This window comes from Perna viridis, chromosome 5, assembly GCF_037379345.1.
Source record: "Perna viridis isolate PV_CMFRI_1.1 ecotype Kerala chromosome 5, ASM3737934v1, whole genome shotgun sequence".
NCBI classification, from domain to species: domain Eukaryota; kingdom Metazoa; phylum Mollusca; class Bivalvia; order Mytilida; family Mytilidae; genus Perna; species Perna viridis.
This window is the reverse complement of record NC_142449.1, coordinates 1,723,058-1,743,097: the sequence shown is the minus strand read 5'-3', so window position 1 is coordinate 1,743,097 and position 20,040 is coordinate 1,723,058. Positions and strand designations below refer to the sequence as shown.

General features: G+C 33.5%; 2 protein-coding genes across 2 annotated transcripts; one reads left to right on the top strand and one right to left on the bottom strand.

Moving 5' to 3' along the window:
* Positions 1-2: 2 nt before the first annotated feature.
* LOC148615559 (cytosolic iron-sulfur assembly component 2B-like) lies at positions 3-10,483 on the top strand. The gene is made up of 5 exons (XM_088581924.1): positions 3-143; positions 5,142-5,221; positions 6,709-6,834; positions 8,325-8,370; positions 9,932-10,483. Exons 1-5 carry the CDS (start codon positions 23-25, stop codon positions 10,039-10,041), a joined length of 483 nt encoding a protein of 160 aa, XP_088438050.1. The 5' UTR covers positions 3-22; the 3' UTR covers positions 10,042-10,483.
* Positions 10,357-18,583, bottom strand: LOC148615558 (ankyrin and armadillo repeat-containing protein-like). Its single transcript, XM_088581920.1, has 6 exons — positions 16,679-18,583; positions 16,126-16,370; positions 15,476-15,632; positions 12,003-12,150; positions 11,336-11,455; positions 10,357-11,086 (listed from the first exon to the last, which is right to left on the bottom strand). Exons 1-6 carry the CDS (start codon positions 18,288-18,290, stop codon positions 10,819-10,821), a joined length of 2,550 nt encoding a protein of 849 aa, XP_088438046.1. The 5' UTR covers positions 18,291-18,583; the 3' UTR covers positions 10,357-10,818.
* Positions 18,584-20,040: the final 1,457 nt, after the last annotated feature.

The following is a 20,040-nucleotide window of genomic DNA, read 5'->3' as shown; positions in this document are numbered from 1 at the left end:
AACAAATTAGAATCATGTAACAATGTCTTCAGTACTAGACAATGCAAACCCAACAGTTTATCAAGTTGGCACAGAGAGACCGATATTACCAGAAGAGGTGGACGACAGTATCACAGACAAAATAGACAACAGAGAAGTGTTTGGTATGGATAAAAGTTCATTGCTACACTTCTTTCTTTAGTATTTCCTCCACTATCTGGAGCACACATCAAAATTTAATGAGAACTTTGATGAAAACTGTGAAGCAACTGTACTTTAGCAACTTCATGCATGTGCAGGTAAAATGAATGTGCTTGTGAAAGTTGTGGATCCAGTATAAATCGGTTCAGTCCAAATAATAGATAATTAGTCCGAATACTGGTAGTCTATAGATATTAGATTTAGAATGACAATCTACGATTGCCACCCACTACCATATACAATGTATTACAAAGGATCATAGCAGCTTTCCACTACAAGGGTTAGCATTCACAGAGTTATCAAAGTGTTGATGAATTATATATACATAATAAACAACAGCACAATACACAGCATAACGTCCATGCATTGCTACATTTCTTTTAAATAGTAGATCTATATCACAAAATATTTTGAGAATGTCCTCCACATTAATACTGAATTGCTTTAAAATTAGAGATATAATTCTCCAATAATATTGAATAATACAGTAATATTAAACAATTATAATATAATGGTATATCTTAAATTGATCATGTTTCACTGAAATGTACGTTTATTGTTGTAACAGGCCATGCACTGTAATTAAGTATGTGCCAATGAAGTATTTGTAAAGTAAATTTGTACATTGTATATAGATGTTTGGACAGTTGGACAGGGCACTATAAATGTTACACATTGACACTATATTTTTCTTCACATTTGCACAGTTTCTTAATAAAGAGAACATCTAATGCCAGTGCCTGAATCATGTCATTTCTTACAATTTGTTCAAAAGTTAGAAGCATCCCTAAATTTTTCTTCAGAATTTGTTTCCCCAAACAAAAATATCATTTTGAGGATCAACATAAATGACTTCACAATTTGCTCTAACAGAGTTACTATATACATGTACATGTTGTAAGGACATTGAGTACATGTATATATATATTGAATGACCAACCAATAAAGTCAATGTGATACCTGAATATGTCATTATTGCATGTTTACTATAAGTCGTTTTTGAGTGTTTTAATACAATTTTAAAGTACATTTTCAAGTGATATTTTCGCCTAACAACTTTCATTATTGTCTTTCTTTTATATGGAATATTAAAAGTACTGTATAAAGTAGTATTTCCTTGTACCGATTTACTGTCAGTACATTACCTAGTTAATAACAAGTCTGGGAAGTAAGGGTGCACCTCCATTGAAAATGCCCAGTCAGGTAATTACTTGAATGCAAAATCCTAATGGTTAGATCAAATTTCCATAATTTTCTTGAGTGAGCATGGAATCAAAATATCAAATAAATCCAAAATATTTCAAATTGGAACTAAAACATAACCAGAAAAGTTAAAAGAGTTAAATTATAATTTTCATGTGAGCAACTGTAGAAGTGGACTATAGTGATTGAGCGGTTGGGTCATATGATAATACCTGAGCAGAGTCTACTTTTTTGCTCCTTATTTGGTCTAAGAGGCATGAAATTCTTGAGTACATGAGAAATCTTGTGGTTTCGACCTGTCAAAAAGAACCACAGCATTCTCTTTTCTCAAGTAATGCAGAATATTTTTCTCTCTTTCATTTCTTATTCTTTTTCCGATGTAACAAAACCATTGTCTACAATACATGATAAATATATTGTCGTACCAGCAGACAAAGCCCAAAACAACATTGTTTTTGTCTGCAAAACATTTTACATCCAATGTTTATTATCAGAGGTAGACGTAGAAAATAAGAGCAGTGATGACACCTATAATGCTACCACACTCTCCAAAGAAGAGATTGTGGAAAACCATAAATCTGTGCTATCCTCTTTTGGTCTCTCTACCAAGGAGGATGATTGCCATTTACCATCTATGTACTAGATTCCTAAACTCCACAAGAATACATACAAACAACGTATCATAGCTGGATCTGCAAAATGTACCACCAAACCTCTTTCAAAACTTTGAACTTCTATACTCACAACTGTCAAAGAGGGTCTGCAGTCCTACCATGATACTTGTTACTCCTGTACTGGTATTAATTCAATGTTGATCCTGAAAAACTCTAAAGATCCTTTGGAGACAAACAGTTCAAGACTATTATCTGAATATAATAACATTAAAACCTATGATTATTCAACACTGTATACTTAAATTCCCCATACTCAGTTAAAATCCTGACTTAAAAACATTATACATCGTTGTTTTTCCAAAAAGTTGGTAAACCTAGATACAAATATATAGTTCTTGGTAGAGATTCCTCATACTGGTACTTTGTAAGAAATAATTCCAAATCATCTTCCAAATATACAGAGAAAGATGCTTACAAAATGCTGGAATTTTTAATCGACAACATATTTGTCCAGTGTGGTGGACGTGTTATTCCACAAACGGTTGGCATTCCAATGGGAACAAATTGTGCTCCTTTACTTGCTGACCTATTCCTTCACTCTTATGAGGCTGACTTTATAGCTGATCTGATCCGAAAGAAAGAATATTGTTTGGCTAGATCCTTTGATCACAGTTTCCGCAATGAAGATGACATATTATCTTTAAACAATCCTAATTTCAGGGATTTGATACATCGCATCTACCCCAAAGAACTTGAGATAAAGGATACTATAGACACTGTGAGGTCAGCCTCATATCTTGACCAACACTTAGAAATCAATGGTAAAGGAAAACTATTGACCAAACTTTACGACAAACATGATGACTTATCATTCAGAATTGTCAACTTTCCTTTCATATATTGCAACATTCCTTCAGCACCTGCATATGGAGTGTTCATATCACAACTCATACGTTATGCCAGAGCTTGCCAAAACTACGCAGACTTTTTGTATCATGCTAGAACTCTAACAAATAGGCTTCTAGAACAGGGTTATGTTGCTACAAGATTGAAGTCATCACTACAGAAGTTTTACGGTCGTCATCATGAACTCGTGGATCGTTAGAGTGTATCCATCTGCACCATGAAAACTGATTTATTCAATGGGTCATAGTTTTCCTTTCCTCATTTGTCTACCCCGAACTTGACTTTTTATGAGCAACTCAGCAGGTGTTTCTAGGGAAGCAGAGCATGCTTAACCTACTGGTGCACCTGGTTCATGCTCCCAGTTTTTAGTGGAGTCCGAGTTGCTCATTTACTTTTATGACTGTGTTTGTATTATTTTAGCTGCTTTATGTTTTTTGTTGTGTTTGTCTGTTTTCCATATGTGGTCTTTGTCCCTGGATTACATTCTTTTGATTTCCACTAGAATCTTGGCTCCCTTGATTACTCTTGTACTAGAATCCAAATTTCAAAACCTTCAACAGTTTGTTTATAAATTTTTGCTGAGAGGTAAAGGGAAGGTTCACAAATGAACTTAGTGTTTACCTATATGAGTTTTTACTGAAAGATAAAAATAATATTTCCTAATTAATAAAATGTATGAACTAGTATTCATTATTTGTATTTCTGAAAAATCTATACTCGGAAAAACTGGTACCGATTGATATTTGATTCTTTTAAATGAATTGACTGAAACAGTTAAGGCAATTTCTTTAAATTTGATTTATAAATCCTGTCATATATATATATATATTTATATATAAGTCTAAAGGATTGTACAACGATACCGATAAAGATGTTAACACACTATAATCAAATGTATAATGGGCAAATTTTCAGTCAACAAATGACCTTCTTCAGTGCCTTAAATAAACTGAGTGTGTATGAAAGTAAATGATCTGTGAGCACAACTCACTACCTAAACAGGTGAATACCAGTGACATATAAAATTTTACCGACAGTAACACAGATCTTGAACATTGTGTTATAGACACACGTTGTGTGTTGATCTTGAATACTGAACTATAAACTAAAAATATTTACAAATACTGTTATAAGAAACTATACAAAATAGGAAGAACTTAATGTTTTTTGTTAATTCCGTGTGGGTGTAAAACACGGAGTTCTTTTATCCAAAATCCCTCCCGCTTCACTCTCTGTAGATCGCTCCAGATCGTGTTTTGTTCCAGGATGAAGATTTTCTATTGTTGAAATCATCAAGGCAGTGGTTAGGTAATCTGAAGTGTTGACTCACTGGGAATAAAGGCTTTTTTGTTAGGTCGCTCCTGTGTCCATTCAAGCTCTTGTGAAAAGACTGTTTAGATTCACCAACATATTGAAGGCCACAGATGGGACAGTGGAGCAAATATATTACATTAGCACTCTTGCAGTGCACATTGCAAAATATTTTGTAGCATTTCCCTGTGACTGTGCTGGTGAATGATGATGAGTGGTGCATTTGGTTGCAACATTTACACCTTTTGTCACCACAGGAGCAACTCTTGCCTGGAGTCAAGTTGGGCTTAGATATTTCAGCCCTCACAAGTAGACTACGCAAACTGTCTGGCTGTCTGGTATACAGTACTTTCATTGAGACTTAAATTGAATTCCTGAACAAATGCTGGATTCTCAGATCTGATTGAATTTGAAAGTGTTAATTTTTCTCTTTTATTTTTACTTGTCTATTTCTATCATATATAAATAACATTGTCACATGAAGTTAGTTGCTATTTTACTGTTCTTTAGTATTGCATTGTTGTATTCATGCCATAACCATTTATTGTAAATTTTTTGTGCAAATGAATATATCTATTGTCCAATGACATAGTCTTGGTCTACTTTTTCACATTCCATTGTGATATTAAGCTGAAATAGTGTGAAGTTAAATAAATTCTATTAATAACAATAATTAAAACATAACATTGATTTACACACACACACACACACACACACATATATATATATCATCATTATCATTCACAAGTGGACATACAATTGACAAACATATTCTGTAAACACACATACAAAATTTAAAAGCAAAATTGAAACCAGTTTTTGGATTCAGGCTTTTTAGAGGTGCTATTTTGAAAATATAATTTGTTATCTGTTTTGGAAAGTGAATGGATTTTGTACATGTTTTATAATTCCAAATTTTTTTTTCAGATTTGATTCGTGTAATTAATGACCCAGAACACCCCCTTACATTAGAAGAACTGAATGTTGTAGAAGAAAGTAAAGTGGAGGTAAGCTGAAATCTTTTTATTAAAGTAGACCATAATGATTCTAGTATATAAATTTTTGTTAGTTTTTCTTAAAGATGATCTTCAATGAACATACATGTACTTAAGAAATTTAATGTAAAAAACATAGTTCAACGAACTTGATTTCAAGATAATTGAGCCTTAATATATTGATAGGCAATTTTTTGCAATATTTTATATGGATTTTGTAGGGAATTTCACTTTTTTCAAAGCTATTTAAAACCTGGTACTAAGCATATAGAATTTCTTTAAAAAAAATATAGAGAACAACTAACCGACATTCTTTCATGTTTTGAAAAGGAAGTTGAGGGTCACCAAACTTTTTTTCTTGTAGTATTAAAATGATTAAAATTCCCATTACACGTGCGAAAGGTTGTGATTCAGTTTTATACACAAACCTGTTGACATCACATACATACTAACATTCTGAATAATGTAGATCAGTCAATTTTAAACTTTTTGTATGCTATTTCCAAATTTGGTGAGTGGCTTTATATAAATAGGGCATACTTTTTAAGTTATTTTGATTACTATCTGATATCAACTTCCTGATTTTGGTTACTGTCAAACATCAACGATCTGAACGAGTGGGGGTATACATAGCATGACAATTCATCATGGTTCTCTATTGAAGGGCTTCAATACTATGAACATACCGGTATTTATTTTCGCAGATTCTGTCAAGTGAACATATTCACGGGTATCAATTTTCGCGGTTTTCAAAAATGTTGAGCGTTAAATAGTGCCAAAATTAATTTCATGGGTATTATTTTTCGCGGTTTTCTGTCTATTGCGAAAATAGCAAAAATTAGAACACCGTGGAAATTAGTACATTTACAGTAGTTTGAACATACATGAACTTGAAGATGAAACTTAGAAGTGAAACAAATTTTTCAGGTTGATGAAGATACTTACACAGTGACTTTTCAGTTAACATAGTTGAAGGTTTAAGTTAAAAGATACTAATCTGTCTCATTGGCAATGCTACCACATCTCCTACTTTTATAATCATATGAATATCGCAAATTTTGGTATACACTTTACACACACATTTGATGATACTTGCAGTGTGACTTTTCAGTTTTTTATTTTCAGGTTGATGATGATACTAGCAGTGTGACTTGTCAGTTTTGTATTTTCAGGTTGATGATGATACTAGCAGTGGCACTTGTCAGTTTTGTATTTTCAGGTTGATGATGATACTAGCAGTGTGACTTGTCAGTTTTGTATTTTCAGGTTGATGATGATACTAGCAGTGTGACTTGTCAGTTTTGTATTTTCAGGTTGATTATGATACTAGCAGTGTGACTTTTCAGTTTTGTATTTTCAGGTTGATGATGATACTAGCAGTGTGACTTCAGTTTTGTATTTTCAGGTTGATGATGATACTAGCACTGTGACTTTTCAGTTTTGTATTTTCTGGTTGATGATGATACTAGCATTGTGACTTTTCAGTTTTGTATTTTCAGGTTGATGATGATACTAGCAGAGTGACTATTCAGTTTACTCCTACAATCCCTCACTGTAGTATGGCTACACTGATTGGCTTATCTATTAGGGTCAAACTTCTACGATCTCTACCTCAGAGATTCAAGGTATGTCTATTAGGGTCAAACTTCTCCGATCTCTACCTCCGAGATTCAAGGTATATCTATTAGGGTCAAACTTCTCCGATCTCTACCTCCGAGATTCAAGCTAATTAGTAGTAATATTTGTTATACCCCAAAGTGGAGGTATATAGTGATAGAGGTGACTGTCCTTCCGTCCGTCTCTTATGCAAGGGGGATGTATCTGTTATCGGTTACTCCTCCTACACCACTGAATGAAATGTAATGAATCTTTCACAGAATCTTTATTACATATTCCCATTGTGAACCTCCTATTTTAGACTTTGATCCAAATCATTTAAGGGGTTTCACATAGCAAAACAAAGACTTCGTTATTGATGAACATGGGGAAATGGGAGGACCCATCTCTTATCCATACTCCTCCTACACCACTGAGTGGAATTTTATTACATTTTCACAAAATCTTTATTACATATTCGAATTGCGCTCCCACCCTCTATGCAATACCTGACAGGGTAGTCAAGGACGTTGAAAAACCCCTCAGTCAGTGCACCTTTTATTTTAGATTTTGATCTAAATCAATTTGGAGGCCTGAATGTGCATGTTATTAAGTGGGGGAGTGGGGGTATCAATTTAGTGAGCATTGCTCACAGTTTTTCTAGTTTTGTAAAGGACATTTTATATTCTATACTACAGCATACTCAGTATAATTACATAATAAAATGTTAATGCTTTTAATTTATACATAAAATCAGAAACACTTTAAAGCATAATTGCACTCACCAGTAATTTATATTGATTCTGTATTTAAAAAAGTACTCAGCATGAAATTCACTGAATTATTGACCAGAATATTGATTGAAATGGAATGAAACCTCACATCCTTGTTCACTGTAGTGTCAGAAGATATGAAAAACAAATTCACCCTATCTGTTTTTGCTCACCTGGCCAAATGCCTAAGTAAGTGAGCTATTATCATCATGTATGTCATCATCATTAACAATCTTCTGAAACAGCTGGGCCAATTTGAACTAAATTTGGTATGAATGTTTCATAGGGTATTCTGCATAGATATGATGTGGGAATTTTGATCCTTTGAAAAAAACATGGCCACAGTTACTATAAATAGAAGACAGGGGTCAGACAGAATATTTTCGCATATATTTCCCAAACTGTTAGATTTAGCAAAAATCTGACAGGTAAAAGAGTTTAGCACAGTGAGATCTATCAATGGTCCTACTTCCTTGTAAATCTGTTAAGTCATGTTAAAGTAATTGCCCTTTTCCGAAATTTAATCTCAAGAATTTAATGAAAATTGATATGATTGTTCCTTAGGTATGAGTGTCAGGAATTTTTATTCAAAGAAAAATTTTGGCTGCTTTTACAAAAATAGAATGTTGCTTATCAAACCAGGTGAGCTATTCAGGCTCTTTAGAGCCTCTAGTTTATATTTTTTGCATTCCACATCAAAATTCAGCCAAAGGAGAATTAAGAAATAACTTTGACCAATTTTTTAGGTGGATGTTTCCATAACACCAGGATCCCATGCATCTGAAGAAGCAGGTAACTTATTTTTAAGTTGTTAATATTGTTAGTGACTTCTTTCACTCATATTTTCAGTACTTTATATTTGCATATGATTTGCATAATTACATATTACTACTCCATGTTATGCTGCAGATCTGTGCTGTGTTTACTGCCATAGCGTCATAGTTCTAGCTTCATGCGAGGTAAAAATGTACCTCTTAAATATCATGCATGTGTGTTCTACATGTGTTTCTTGCTTGTATGAGAACAAGAAGTTTGCATGAAATGATCAGTTTCTTATTCAGGCACAGCGGCTCGTTATAAGCCTATATAGGTCATATACATATCAGGGCCCTGATATCTATAGATATTTATTTCCAGTTGTTTAATCTGGTTCCTAATCTGGTTCCCAGGTCAATATCATAAGTGACCTGAAGATGGTTAAAATGTACCTCTTTTAAAAAGTATCATACACTTGTCTATATGTGTTTTTTACTTGTATGAGAACGGGAAGTTTGAAAGATGATATGATTGGTTAGCATTTAATTTATGTAATATTACCCAGTTCCCGATTCAAACATAGGGGCCCATTGCAATTGACTTTATAGGTCATATACATTATCAGGGTGCTGATATCTGTATATAGTTATTGCCAGTTGTTTAATCTGGTTCCAGGTAACCAGTTGTTTTGATTGAAAACATTAGTGTCATCACGGTTACAAAAGAGTATGCAATCATATCGAGGGAATCAAGATTCTAACAGAAGTCACCCTAATTTTAGAACATATCGCATTTGTGCCATTTCGGATATTGAAAGTATAAGCCAAAATCAGTAGCAGAGAACATTTGACAATTAGAGATTTTGAAGACTTCAGTCCTTGATTATAGATATTATAGGAATAGAGCACACCAGCCAGGATTCCAACATTGGACCCCTGGCACTGTAAGCCCTCATTATGACAAGTGGTGGAGGAGTTCTCCATTATTGGGTGTAGTATATTTAAATCTACCTGTGGGAGGAAGTCACCACTGCAATATAACTTCCTATAATAAGTTTGTACATATTATGCATTTCAACAAAAACATTAACTTGCATTGATTTGAAATTTGTTCTCGGAATGGTTGTATAAAATAGAATAACCGCTACCCTCTGTTTTATCTCATATAAAATAGAATAACTGCAATCCTCTGTCCTATCTCATATAAAATAGAATGACCGCTACCCTCTGTCTTATCTCATATAAAATAGAATTACCGCTACCCTCTGTCTTATCTCATATAAAATAGAATTACCGCTACCCCCTGTCCTATCTCTAATAAAATAGAATTACCACTACCCTATGTCCTATCTCATATAAAATAGAATTACCGCTTCCCTATGTCCTAGCCGATATAAAATAGAATTACCGCTACCCTATGTCCTATCTCATATAAAATGGAATTACCGCTACCCTATGTCCTATCCCATATAAAATAGAATTACCACTACCCTATGTCCTATCTCATAAAAAAGTTTAATTCAGCTTGATATGCCAAACTACTTGATTACAGTACAAAATTTAGAAACCAATAAAGTTATGACAGTTTATTTTTTCAGTGAACAAACAGTTAGCTGACAAAGAAAGAGTAGCTGCAGCGTTAGAGAATAGTCACTTATTAGAAGTTGTGAATCAGTGTCTAGCAACACAACAGAGGACACGAGCATGACCCTAGGAAAAAATTCTTGATGATTATTAAACTGATACTTATGTTTTCCTGAAAAGATTATTCACATCACCAAATATATGCTGTTGTAATTAATTTTGTATGGATTTGGTGTCATCTGGTATAATGGTATAAGATTCCTGATTTTTTTTTATATTACTGTTTTTTTTTTTTTTGTTCTGACACCTTGTACATAGTACTTTATTAAACTTTCATACATTGTAAATGGTACTTGGCAGTGTTCAGATTCATTTTTATACTTATTGACAACAATAGTTTCTCTGTAACATTTTAATTCTTTATAAAAGAAAATGCTCGTCAAATTGAATGTTATTGTAATTGGTCATAAATAGTTACAGTTTTCTGCAACAATGAGAGGCATTTGTACAATAAAACTTACTTGATATATACAAATGAGTCTGATAATATAACACTTTACATTTTTCTTATAGTCAGTTCATCATCAAACATTTTCAATTACTTTATCATAAACACTTGTAGTCATGACAACTGGAGACTATGGTATTCCAGATAAAAAAAAATGATATATATGAATGATGAGAAGCACATTGTTTTATTAATATGTTAATTAGTAATTTTTAGTCACTTTGCCATTGAAACTTCATGGGTTGTGCGTATTGAAATATGTGCCTTCCAACATTCCCTTGTTTTCTTGGAAACCCATGAATTATATAAGCTGGTACTTTCACAATACTATTCAATGTCATCTTAATGTAGTTTGATGTTCATAAAATTGTGTAATGATCTAAAATTCGACATTTAACTTTTGACATTTGTGACAATAGAAGATGATCGTGAATCTTGGAAGTCAAGTGATAAGTTGCTTGATTTAAATGAAGCTTCTGTGTGTAGTAGTGTTGGTGATATATCATGTTGTTTTGAACCAGACCTAGAGGTACGATGGGTCATCCTGCTGTCTTTCCCTGCAAGGTACTGGGTTACTGGACTACTATTGTTAGAGAGATCATCGGGTGTGATTGGTCCAGTTCCAGGGGGGTTATAGCCAATCAAATTTTCTTGGTCATCTCTACAATAAACAGTGTAAACCTGTTGTAAATTTCAGTCATATTCAGATAAGACTTTGTTTGTGTCATTATACCATGGCACACAATATACACTTGCACAAGTTTATAGGTTGATTTTTGATACAAATATTTGTAGTTGTATATCTTTAAAATTAGAGGTGAACTTGTTACATGACAGTTTTAGCTTGTTTCTTTGGTAAATGAAAATTTGACTGATAATTTTTTCTATCCAATAAAAATGAATCTCTTACTTGACAGGGGGTAGTCCTACTTTTCTATAGTGTTTCCAACCTTCTAACATTGAAGGACTAATTTTACTGTTCTGTGTGTAGTGGAGCAAGATTCTCATCATGTATGGGTTCCCTCTGCATCTATAAACAATTACAAAATGCATTTACTTGACATTTGCACCAGAAAAATATTTTTCAACTCTACTTGATTAAAATAAATATGTATATCACAGTGAGTTGACAGTGGCTGATCCAAAGATTTTCAAATAAGAAGGAGGGGCAAATCTGGGGCCCCAAATTTCAAGAAAAATGTAGAAAAATAGGTATCAGATCAACTTGTATTAAGAAAACAAAGTTAAATAATGAACTTGCTTGATTATCTGTCGATATATATTACTATGGTTTAACATAAAATATAACTTTTAAAAGTGATACATGTAGTTCTGGACTAGGGCTCACACTTTGATCTGCCTATGGTTTATACTATCACTTCTCCGTTACTTAAGTATTTTTGGTACACTGTACATATATTTTAAGAAGTGAACAACTATATCTACTTGGCTAAAAACCTGATTATATTTACCTAATGTTGGTGTTGCTAGAGAATTTAAATTTTATTCAAGAAAGAAAAAAAAATATAAAAATTATTGAAAATTTCAAGGAAAAAAATAAGCAATGATGATCATACTTGTTAAGAATCTGTCTTTCTCCAGTATGGTTAAAGGATAGATATCCCAAAGCTATGGCAGCACAACCTCGCACTTGTTCCATACTGTGTAGTAATAACTGACACAGATGATCCACAGTATCAATCGATAGAAAAGCTGATGGTATACCTGTGTCAAAGTATAAATGAAGGTATAGTTTTAGAATTATTGGACATTTTTACTATTCATTCTTTATTTTTTTTTTTAATTTCAGTTTATTTTTTTTTATATCAGATATATATTTTTTGATATGAAAAAATGCATTTTACTGATATCAGAAAATAAGTAGTGATTTGTAACCAATGGTCAAGTGAAATTATTATGCCATCACTTGGTGGCCATAGTCATTGTCCGTCTGTGGACACATTTAAAAAATCTTCTCTGAAACTACTTGACCGATCAGAACAAAACTTAGCTTGGTTGTTCCTTAGGATATCCTACACAAAATGACCATTGAGTTTTTTAATCTGTGAAAAATACGAGGCCACAATTACTAAAAAAAGATCATAGGGGTCAAACAGAAGTTTTTGGGCAAATATCTCCGAAAATCGTAAGGTCTGGGATAAAATTGCTCAGCATGATGGGATCTATCAGTGTATGAATTTTCATGAATATCAATTGACCAATTCAGGAGTTATTGCCCTTTTTAATTTTTTTGTTGTTGCAATTTTTGATACTAGAATTTTCAAAAATCTTCTCTGAAACTAATGGACCATTTTGAACCAAACTTGGCATGATTGTTTCTAAGAATATTCTGCACAAATAATTGTTAGGTGTTTGATCCGTGTAAAAACATGGCTACTGTTACTAAAAATTGAACATTGGGTGAAACAGTATATTTTTGCAAATATCTCCAAAACCATTAGGTTTAGCCAGATTCTGACTGTCTATAAATGTTCAGAATGGTGAGATCTACCTGTACACCAATTTCCGTGAAAATTTGTGAACCGATATTATATCCATTTTTTTCCTTTTTAATGTTTTGGGTTTTTTTTTTTTTGTTTTCCACTCTATTACTGGACTGAATTCAATGAAAGTTGGTATGAGTGTTAGGAATCTTTTTCTAAAACATGGCTGCTTTTATTAAAAATAGAATGTTACTTATCAACCCGGGTGAGCGATATAGGCTCTTTAGAGCCTTTAGTATCTATTAGAAATTCCATTAAATGATACCAGTAATAGGAAATTATCAGTAAATAATTCTCTAATATAAAAAATTAGATGATATTCTGATATTAGAAATTTAACTTTAAGAAAGACAATTAGCAGTCCACAGAAATGCCGTCCACTTTTTTTTATATCAGAAAGATATTTTATGATATCAAAAAATTGATTTTCTGATATCATAAATAGTTTTATATATCTGATATCAGAAAGTGAATTCTTTAAATCAGAAAATTGGGTTTTAGATACCTATTAAAGTACTTCTCTGTCTAAGAATCAGACAAAATGTGTATAAGGTGTGACTTATAAAGAAAACAAAACAGAGATGCAATTGCTTTATCCAAGTATTTATACCTCATTACCTTTAGAAATAACCATCAAAGTTTTTGCAAAATTTGCCTTTTTTAAGATGTTGATACCTCAAATTTAGTTGAAATGCACTATGCATAAATTGCAGGAAAATTTTCCTGTAAATTTTCACTATATAAGCAGTCAAAAACTACCTAAAATATCGTTTTGGTTGTTTTCAAGATGTATTGAATATATTTGAGGCAAAAAGAATTTGAATTGAGAAAAATGATGTGCCCATAGCCAGATTCTTAAACGGAGTGGTACTTGTAAAAAATCTTCAAAATTTAAACTGTTGTCAGAAAATTTATTTTTTATATCAAGACGCCCCATATAAAATGCTTAATTTTCCTTGGCCAGTTTGGTACTAGTATAAACATTTTTAGGTTAAAATCCCAGTCTTATCTCTGGATAGTTTTTGGTGGTGTCCGGGTTGCTCATGTTTCCGTTACATAAATAACGTATTATCGTTAAACAATCATAGTTTCGGGGATTTGTTACATCAAATCTACCCCAAAGAGCTTGAGATAAAGGATACTACAGACAGTGTGAAGTCCGTCTCATATCTTGACCTACACTTACAGATCGATGGAAAAGGAACACTATTGACAAACGTGATGACTTGTTATTCAGAATTGTCAACTTTCTTTTCATCTGTGGCAACATCCCTTCAGCACCTGTGTATGGAGTTTTCATATCATAACTCATACGTTATGCCAGAGCTTGTAACTTCTCGGACTTTTTGTATCGCTCTAGACTTCCAACAATTGGGCTTCTGTAACAGGGTTATGTTGCTACAAGTCATCACTACTGCAGTTTTATGGTCGTCATCGTGTACTCGTGGATCGTTGCGGTGTATCCATCTGCACCATGAAAACTGATTTGTTCAGTTTGTCAGTTTTCCTTTTCTCTTTCGTCTACCCCGGCATTGATTTTTTATGAGCAACTCGGCGGGTTTTCTAGAAATGCAGAGGACGCTTACCCTACCGGTGCACCTGATCCATACTCTCAGTTTTTAGCGGAGTCCGAGTTGCTCATTTACTTTTGTTGCTTTGTATGTATTATTTTACCTACTTTATATTCTTTATTGTGTTTGTTTACCATGTCTGGTCTTTGTCCCTGGATTTTCCGCTAGAGTCTGGTTCCCTTGATTACTCTTTATAGGACCGTACATTAAATGTTGTCTTTATTTTTTTTTTCCGTTGGAGAAATTTAGTAGTAGTGAACCAAATTTCACGTAATTTTGATATATTGTTACTTGCTGCTAGAGTAACTGGGGTCACTGACCCCAAACGTTCTGCAAAAAAGGGCAAAAAAATATGGGTGCTTATTTAAAAGTGATGTTTCTAGAAGATTTGTTTCTCATTCAATTTTATGGTCCGAATTTGAAAAAAAAAATATTGGAATTCTCGTAGAATTACATACCCGTCTTTTAAAATCACTAGTAGAATATTTCTCATAGTTTCTAAGTAACAAGGGGTCAAAGGGAAAAAAACGTTATTCTTTGGAAGTCTATTAAAAAATAATCTCGTTTTTATTACTTTTTTTTTGTAAATTGTCCCACGGCTGTAAGAAATATGATAGCAAATTGTCTCTACCATTAACAGTTTCAAAATATTGTGCAATTTTTTTGTAAGTCGGTTGTTGTGTCCATAATGAATTGTAAGTCTTTATGTTTAAGTGTGTCAAAAACTGGAATTGTGTCCACACTTGTCTTAATTCAATTGAGTTCAATTTACTGTGGTAGTACCAAGCTGCACTCGGCTCTTTTTCTTTAAGTTTGGTTTGGTTTAGAATGCTTATTTTTGTTTTGTTTTTTAAGTTATTTTAGCAATTAAGAGACACATATATCACCTATAGCTAGGGAAAGTCTAAATACCTACCTGCCCAGTATGGAAAAGTCAAGATTTAAGAACACGAGTGCGAGATTGTTTCAAAATACCTGCTCTGGTGTGAGAAAGTCTTGCTATACAGTCACAAGAAAGAGCTAATATTGCATTGTCTGTGGAATCTTGAACCAAATCAATTAGTATTTTAATCCCTGCTGCAGTAGATAAAGCCTGTTCTGCATCTGGAATAATTCTCGCCAAGACAACCACCTGTATTATAAAAGCACATAGTGCGATTGTAATTTTTAACAAACCATGCAAGCAAAGAAACCATTTGAAAGCCATAGCCTATTGGTCTGAAGGACAGCTTAAGTCTTGTTATAGACAGTTTCAGTATATATTCGGTCTATATACAGTGGATTTCAATTGTAATTCAACATTTGTTTTTTGTTTTTTTTTGTCGTGTATTATGTAGGAGTTGATATATTACTTGATTCCACTAGGATCTTGGTTCCCTTGATTACTCCTGCACTGAATCAGTGTACACTCTCATTTTCTTAACCAGACACCATTGTTGTTGAATAATGCGCGTGTCAGTTAGTAGATAAGGAAGGGCCTATTTGACATACGAAAAAGCCCAAGACAATTGTTAGAAAAAAGACATATTGTGTAAAATGACGCCAACATTGAAATGCATGTACTACGAAGAATAAACTCAATAAAAATAATTATATTGCGTCCCCAATTGTTATGGAATATTTACCTGGAAAGCCCCTAAACATCTGAACATTTCATTTTCTGAATGAAGGAATGGTAGAAAACTATTGAATCGCACGCCTCCTTGGTCAGATATATCTTTCTGTTCGGCGACATTGTTATAGGCAAAGGTTGAAAGAGCCAAACCTGCTAGCAGACGGACGTTTGTGTCCGCTGAGTACATTAACTTCAAGATTCGAACGTATGTAAATTCATGAAATTTCTTGACTTCGTCCAATACATTTTGGTTTCCTGCAATTCATAATGAATTCATACTTTAGAAGGAATACAAGTTTACGTTTAAACATTAGAATTACATTTAGATTTTTTTTCTGTATCGTGTAAGAACATTTAAAACTAAATGTAGAGGTAAACAACATTCCTATGTATTTAATTTACATATTGAAGCGAAACAGTATTGTCATAGTCATCAATACCTTTTGTTTCCTGAACTTAATATTTTTAGATAGTTGAGTAAGGGTATAAAGTAAATTGTACATAGTGACATGCACTCTTCAAATGGTGGGGTTTAACATATTTTTTTTAATTAGGATGTTTACCTAGCGACACAGCTCCCAAAGCAAGTGCGGCTTCAATTTGAACCGTCTCATCCTCCGATAAAACCATCAATGCAATCAAGTTCTTTAATGCGCCGAGGCGAAACAAACTGTTCTGGTTCTCCTTGTGTGGTACATAACCCACCCCTAAGCAGATGTATCTTAGTGTTTTTATAGCACTCGAAACTATGTAAACTTTGGAGGAACTAAGAAGTTTTAATAGTGGTTGTATTCCTTGAGATTTTGCTATTTCTGTCTGGAAGTTTAAAGGACCTTGTGCTAAAATACGCAAACACTCTGAGCCCATGTAGTGTAATTTGTCTGACGAAAGCGCGTTTAAAAACTGAACTAGCAGCAGAACCCCGATCTGATCAGCAATGTATCTCTTGATATCAAAGTCTTGACCAGCCATTGACCACAGAGATAAAGCTGTCTTTTCTTGTAACTCCACTATTCTTGTCACTCGTAACATTTTTAACATATGTTCGTGAACATTATCATGGACCATTGATTTCTGTGCAGACTCATTTCCTGCGGCTAATTTATGAACTGCATCCACTGTTGAAACCAGAATGTCCCTGTTCTTAATCTTCATTAGTGCTATTATGTGTTGTACAATTCCAGATTGTATAAAGTTGTTTTGATTTGTTTCATCCTCGTCGGCTATTTTACCTACAGCGTTCGTTAGAGATACTAAGAAGCTGTGGTCATGGAATTCCTCGAATAAGACCACGAGCTGAGTAACACATCCATGTGACGTACCTACTTGAGCTTGGATCTTGGGCTCAGACCCGGCAAGATTTCCTAAACAGTTTACTACTGGAATAAGAACCTCGGCATTGTGAATTTCCTGGAGCACTTTGACAAGGGCTGGTATACCATTATTTTGGGTTATTTGTAAAGCATATGTCTTACTTGTTGCAAAGGCGTTCAGAATTTCTGCGGAAAGCTGAACCACGTAGTGGTTATTTGACTTCAAGAGACTTATAAAGGCAATTATTCCACCATTGGATGCTAACTGTTCTTGTACTTCGGTTACTTCGATAAAATTCAGCAAAGTTTGAAATGCAGGAATTTTAGCCTCATCACTTAAAGTACTCCGAGCGACATTAATTACAACGCCTAGACCTCCGTTAGTGTAAAACTGTTCCCAGGAAGGATTGACCTTTTCGTCATCTAGTCTATCTGTCAATACACGTAGACACTTTCCTGCAGCCTCGGCTTCTTCTTCACTTTCAGAATCAAAAAAACGAATTAATCTTTTCCACACTGGGATCAATGGATTGTTAATTTTTATGAAGTATTTCAATAGTTCTATGTAAATTTTAAGCGCGCATATTTCGACTGCGCCATGATTATGCGCATTTATGACATCTGGTCGCGCCCCATGTTTCAATAAATGTTCCACGGCTTTTAACCTATTTCCATCAACTGCACAAAGAAACGGTGTCATATACTTATCATCTTTCGTTTCTAACTCCAATAGATTTTTGTTTTCATGAAGGTTGAAATTCACTTCCAGGATGTAACCATCGTGTGCCGCACGATGGATTTGGTTCCATCCCTGGTTATCAAACACTGGTTCATCATCGTTGTCCTGATTATGTCCGAACATTGTAAATTTTATGTGGAATATTTTCCTTTCTTAAGAATTGTATACATTGAAATCTAAAGAAATAGGATTTATCATCAAAACCTTTCTTAGATTTTCCATGATAATGATTAAATTAAATCTTCATCCTTATTCTGTGAAAATCAATTCCATACAAAGAAATGACAGAGAAAACTCACAATTGAAATTGTTATTGTAATTAGACAGATTCAAAACGTTTGAAGTCTAGTTAAAATCGACTGCGCTTAAAAGTGATTGTTTAAAAGTAAAAATGTCACGGAGTTCTGTTCTACTGTTGTGGGCATGGCGTTTGATTACAATCGTTCATGTTGCCATGTCCAATTACAATTTGATGATCAGATTTCGCCCTTTATTGTGATCCAAGACATTTACTTTTAAAAATAAATTCTCTAGTATAGTCGTGCTGTAAACTGTGACAGGTCTTTATTACATATAGAGACACAACTCAAATTACAAGTGAAGTCGTTTCTCAATACACATAGAAGCATTAGTGTATTTTTTTTTGTGTCGATTTTTCCAAGGTTTGTACTACCTTAGGTTATACGTTGATTTTTGTAAGGTTTATACTACTTTAGGTTATGTGTTGATTTTTGCACGGTTTATGCTACCTTAGGTTATCCGTTGTTTTTTTGTAAGGTTTTTACTACCTTAGATTATACGTTGATTTTTGCACGGTTTATACTACCTTATGTTATCCGTTGATTGTTGTAAGGTTTATACTACCTTAGGTTATCCGTTGATTTTTGTAAGGTTTATACTACCTTAGGTTATCCGTTGATTTTTGCACGGTTTATACTACCTTAGGTTATCCGTTGATTTTTGTAAGGTTTATTCTACCTTAGGTTACCTTAGGTATTCCGTTGATTTTTGTAAGGTTTATACTACCTTAGGTTATCCGTTGATTTTTGCACGGTTTATACTACCTTAGGTTATCCGTTGATTTTTGTAAGGTTTATTCTACCTTAGGTTACCTTAGGTATTCCGTTGATTTTTGTAAGGTTTATACTACCTTAGGTTATCCGTTGATTTTTGTAAGGTTTATACTACCTTAGGTTGTACGTTGATTTTTGCACGGTTTATACTACTTTAGGTTATCCGTTGATTTTTGTAAGGTTTATTCTACCTTAGGTTACCTTAGGTATTCCGTTGATTTTTGTAAGGTTTATACTACCTTTATACTACCTTAGGTTATCCGTTGATTTTTGCACGGTTTATTCTAGCTTAGGTTATACGTTGATTGCTTGTTCAGTTGTAGATGCCCCCAGATATTGTCAACTTTAAGTCATACCTTATTGACATTATACTTTGTTAATATATTGTATTTAGGTAAATTATATCATCCATCTACAGACACCTGTAAATAAAGTGCTTCGCAGAGCGCAGCATGTTACGACCGTAGTGTTCGAAGTCTGAATAGTTTAGGCCGATGTTGACACAATACTAGTTTTTGAAACACTTCAGCGTTCATCTACCCTGGACTTGACTTTTTATGAGCAACTTGGCGGTTTCTTACTTTGTATGGAATATTTTGGTTATTTTATGTTCTTTGTTGTGTTTGTTTGTTTTCCATGTCTTGTCCTTGGATTGCATTCTTTTCATTTCCGCAAGAATCTTTGTTCTCTTGATTACCTTTTCAGGACAAGACAGAAAACAGTACTTTACTTACAGATTGTAAATGGTATTTTTTTCACAAACTATAGGAACACAACCAAATAGTAAGCTTCAGGACAAG

What these genes read in the sequence shown, in the direction of transcription:
- LOC148615559 (XM_088581924.1), top strand. Translation starts at nt 23, where the DNA reads ATGTCTTCAGTACTAGACAATGCAAACCCAACAGTTTATCAAGTTGGC. An exon ending in AGACAACAGAGAAGTGTTTG is followed by an intron (nt 144 to 5,141) that starts GTATGGATAAAA and finishes TTTTTTTTTCAG; the next exon opens with ATTTGATTCGTGTAATTAAT. An exon ending in CCATGCATCTGAAGAAGCAG is followed by an intron (nt 8,371 to 9,931) that starts GTAACTTATTTT and finishes TTATTTTTTCAG; the next exon opens with TGAACAAACAGTTAGCTGAC.
- LOC148615558 (XM_088581920.1), bottom strand. Translation starts at nt 18,290, where the DNA reads ATGTTCGGACATAATCAGGACAACGATGATGAACCAGTGTTTGATAAC. An exon ending in TTTGGGAGCTGTGTCGCTAG is followed by an intron (nt 16,371 to 16,678) that starts GTAAACATCCTA and finishes TATGAATTGCAG; the next exon opens with GAAACCAAAATGTATTGGAC. An exon ending in GATGTTTAGGGGCTTTCCAG is followed by an intron (nt 15,633 to 16,125) that starts GTAAATATTCCA and finishes TTTATAATACAG; the next exon opens with GTGGTTGTCTTGGCGAGAAT.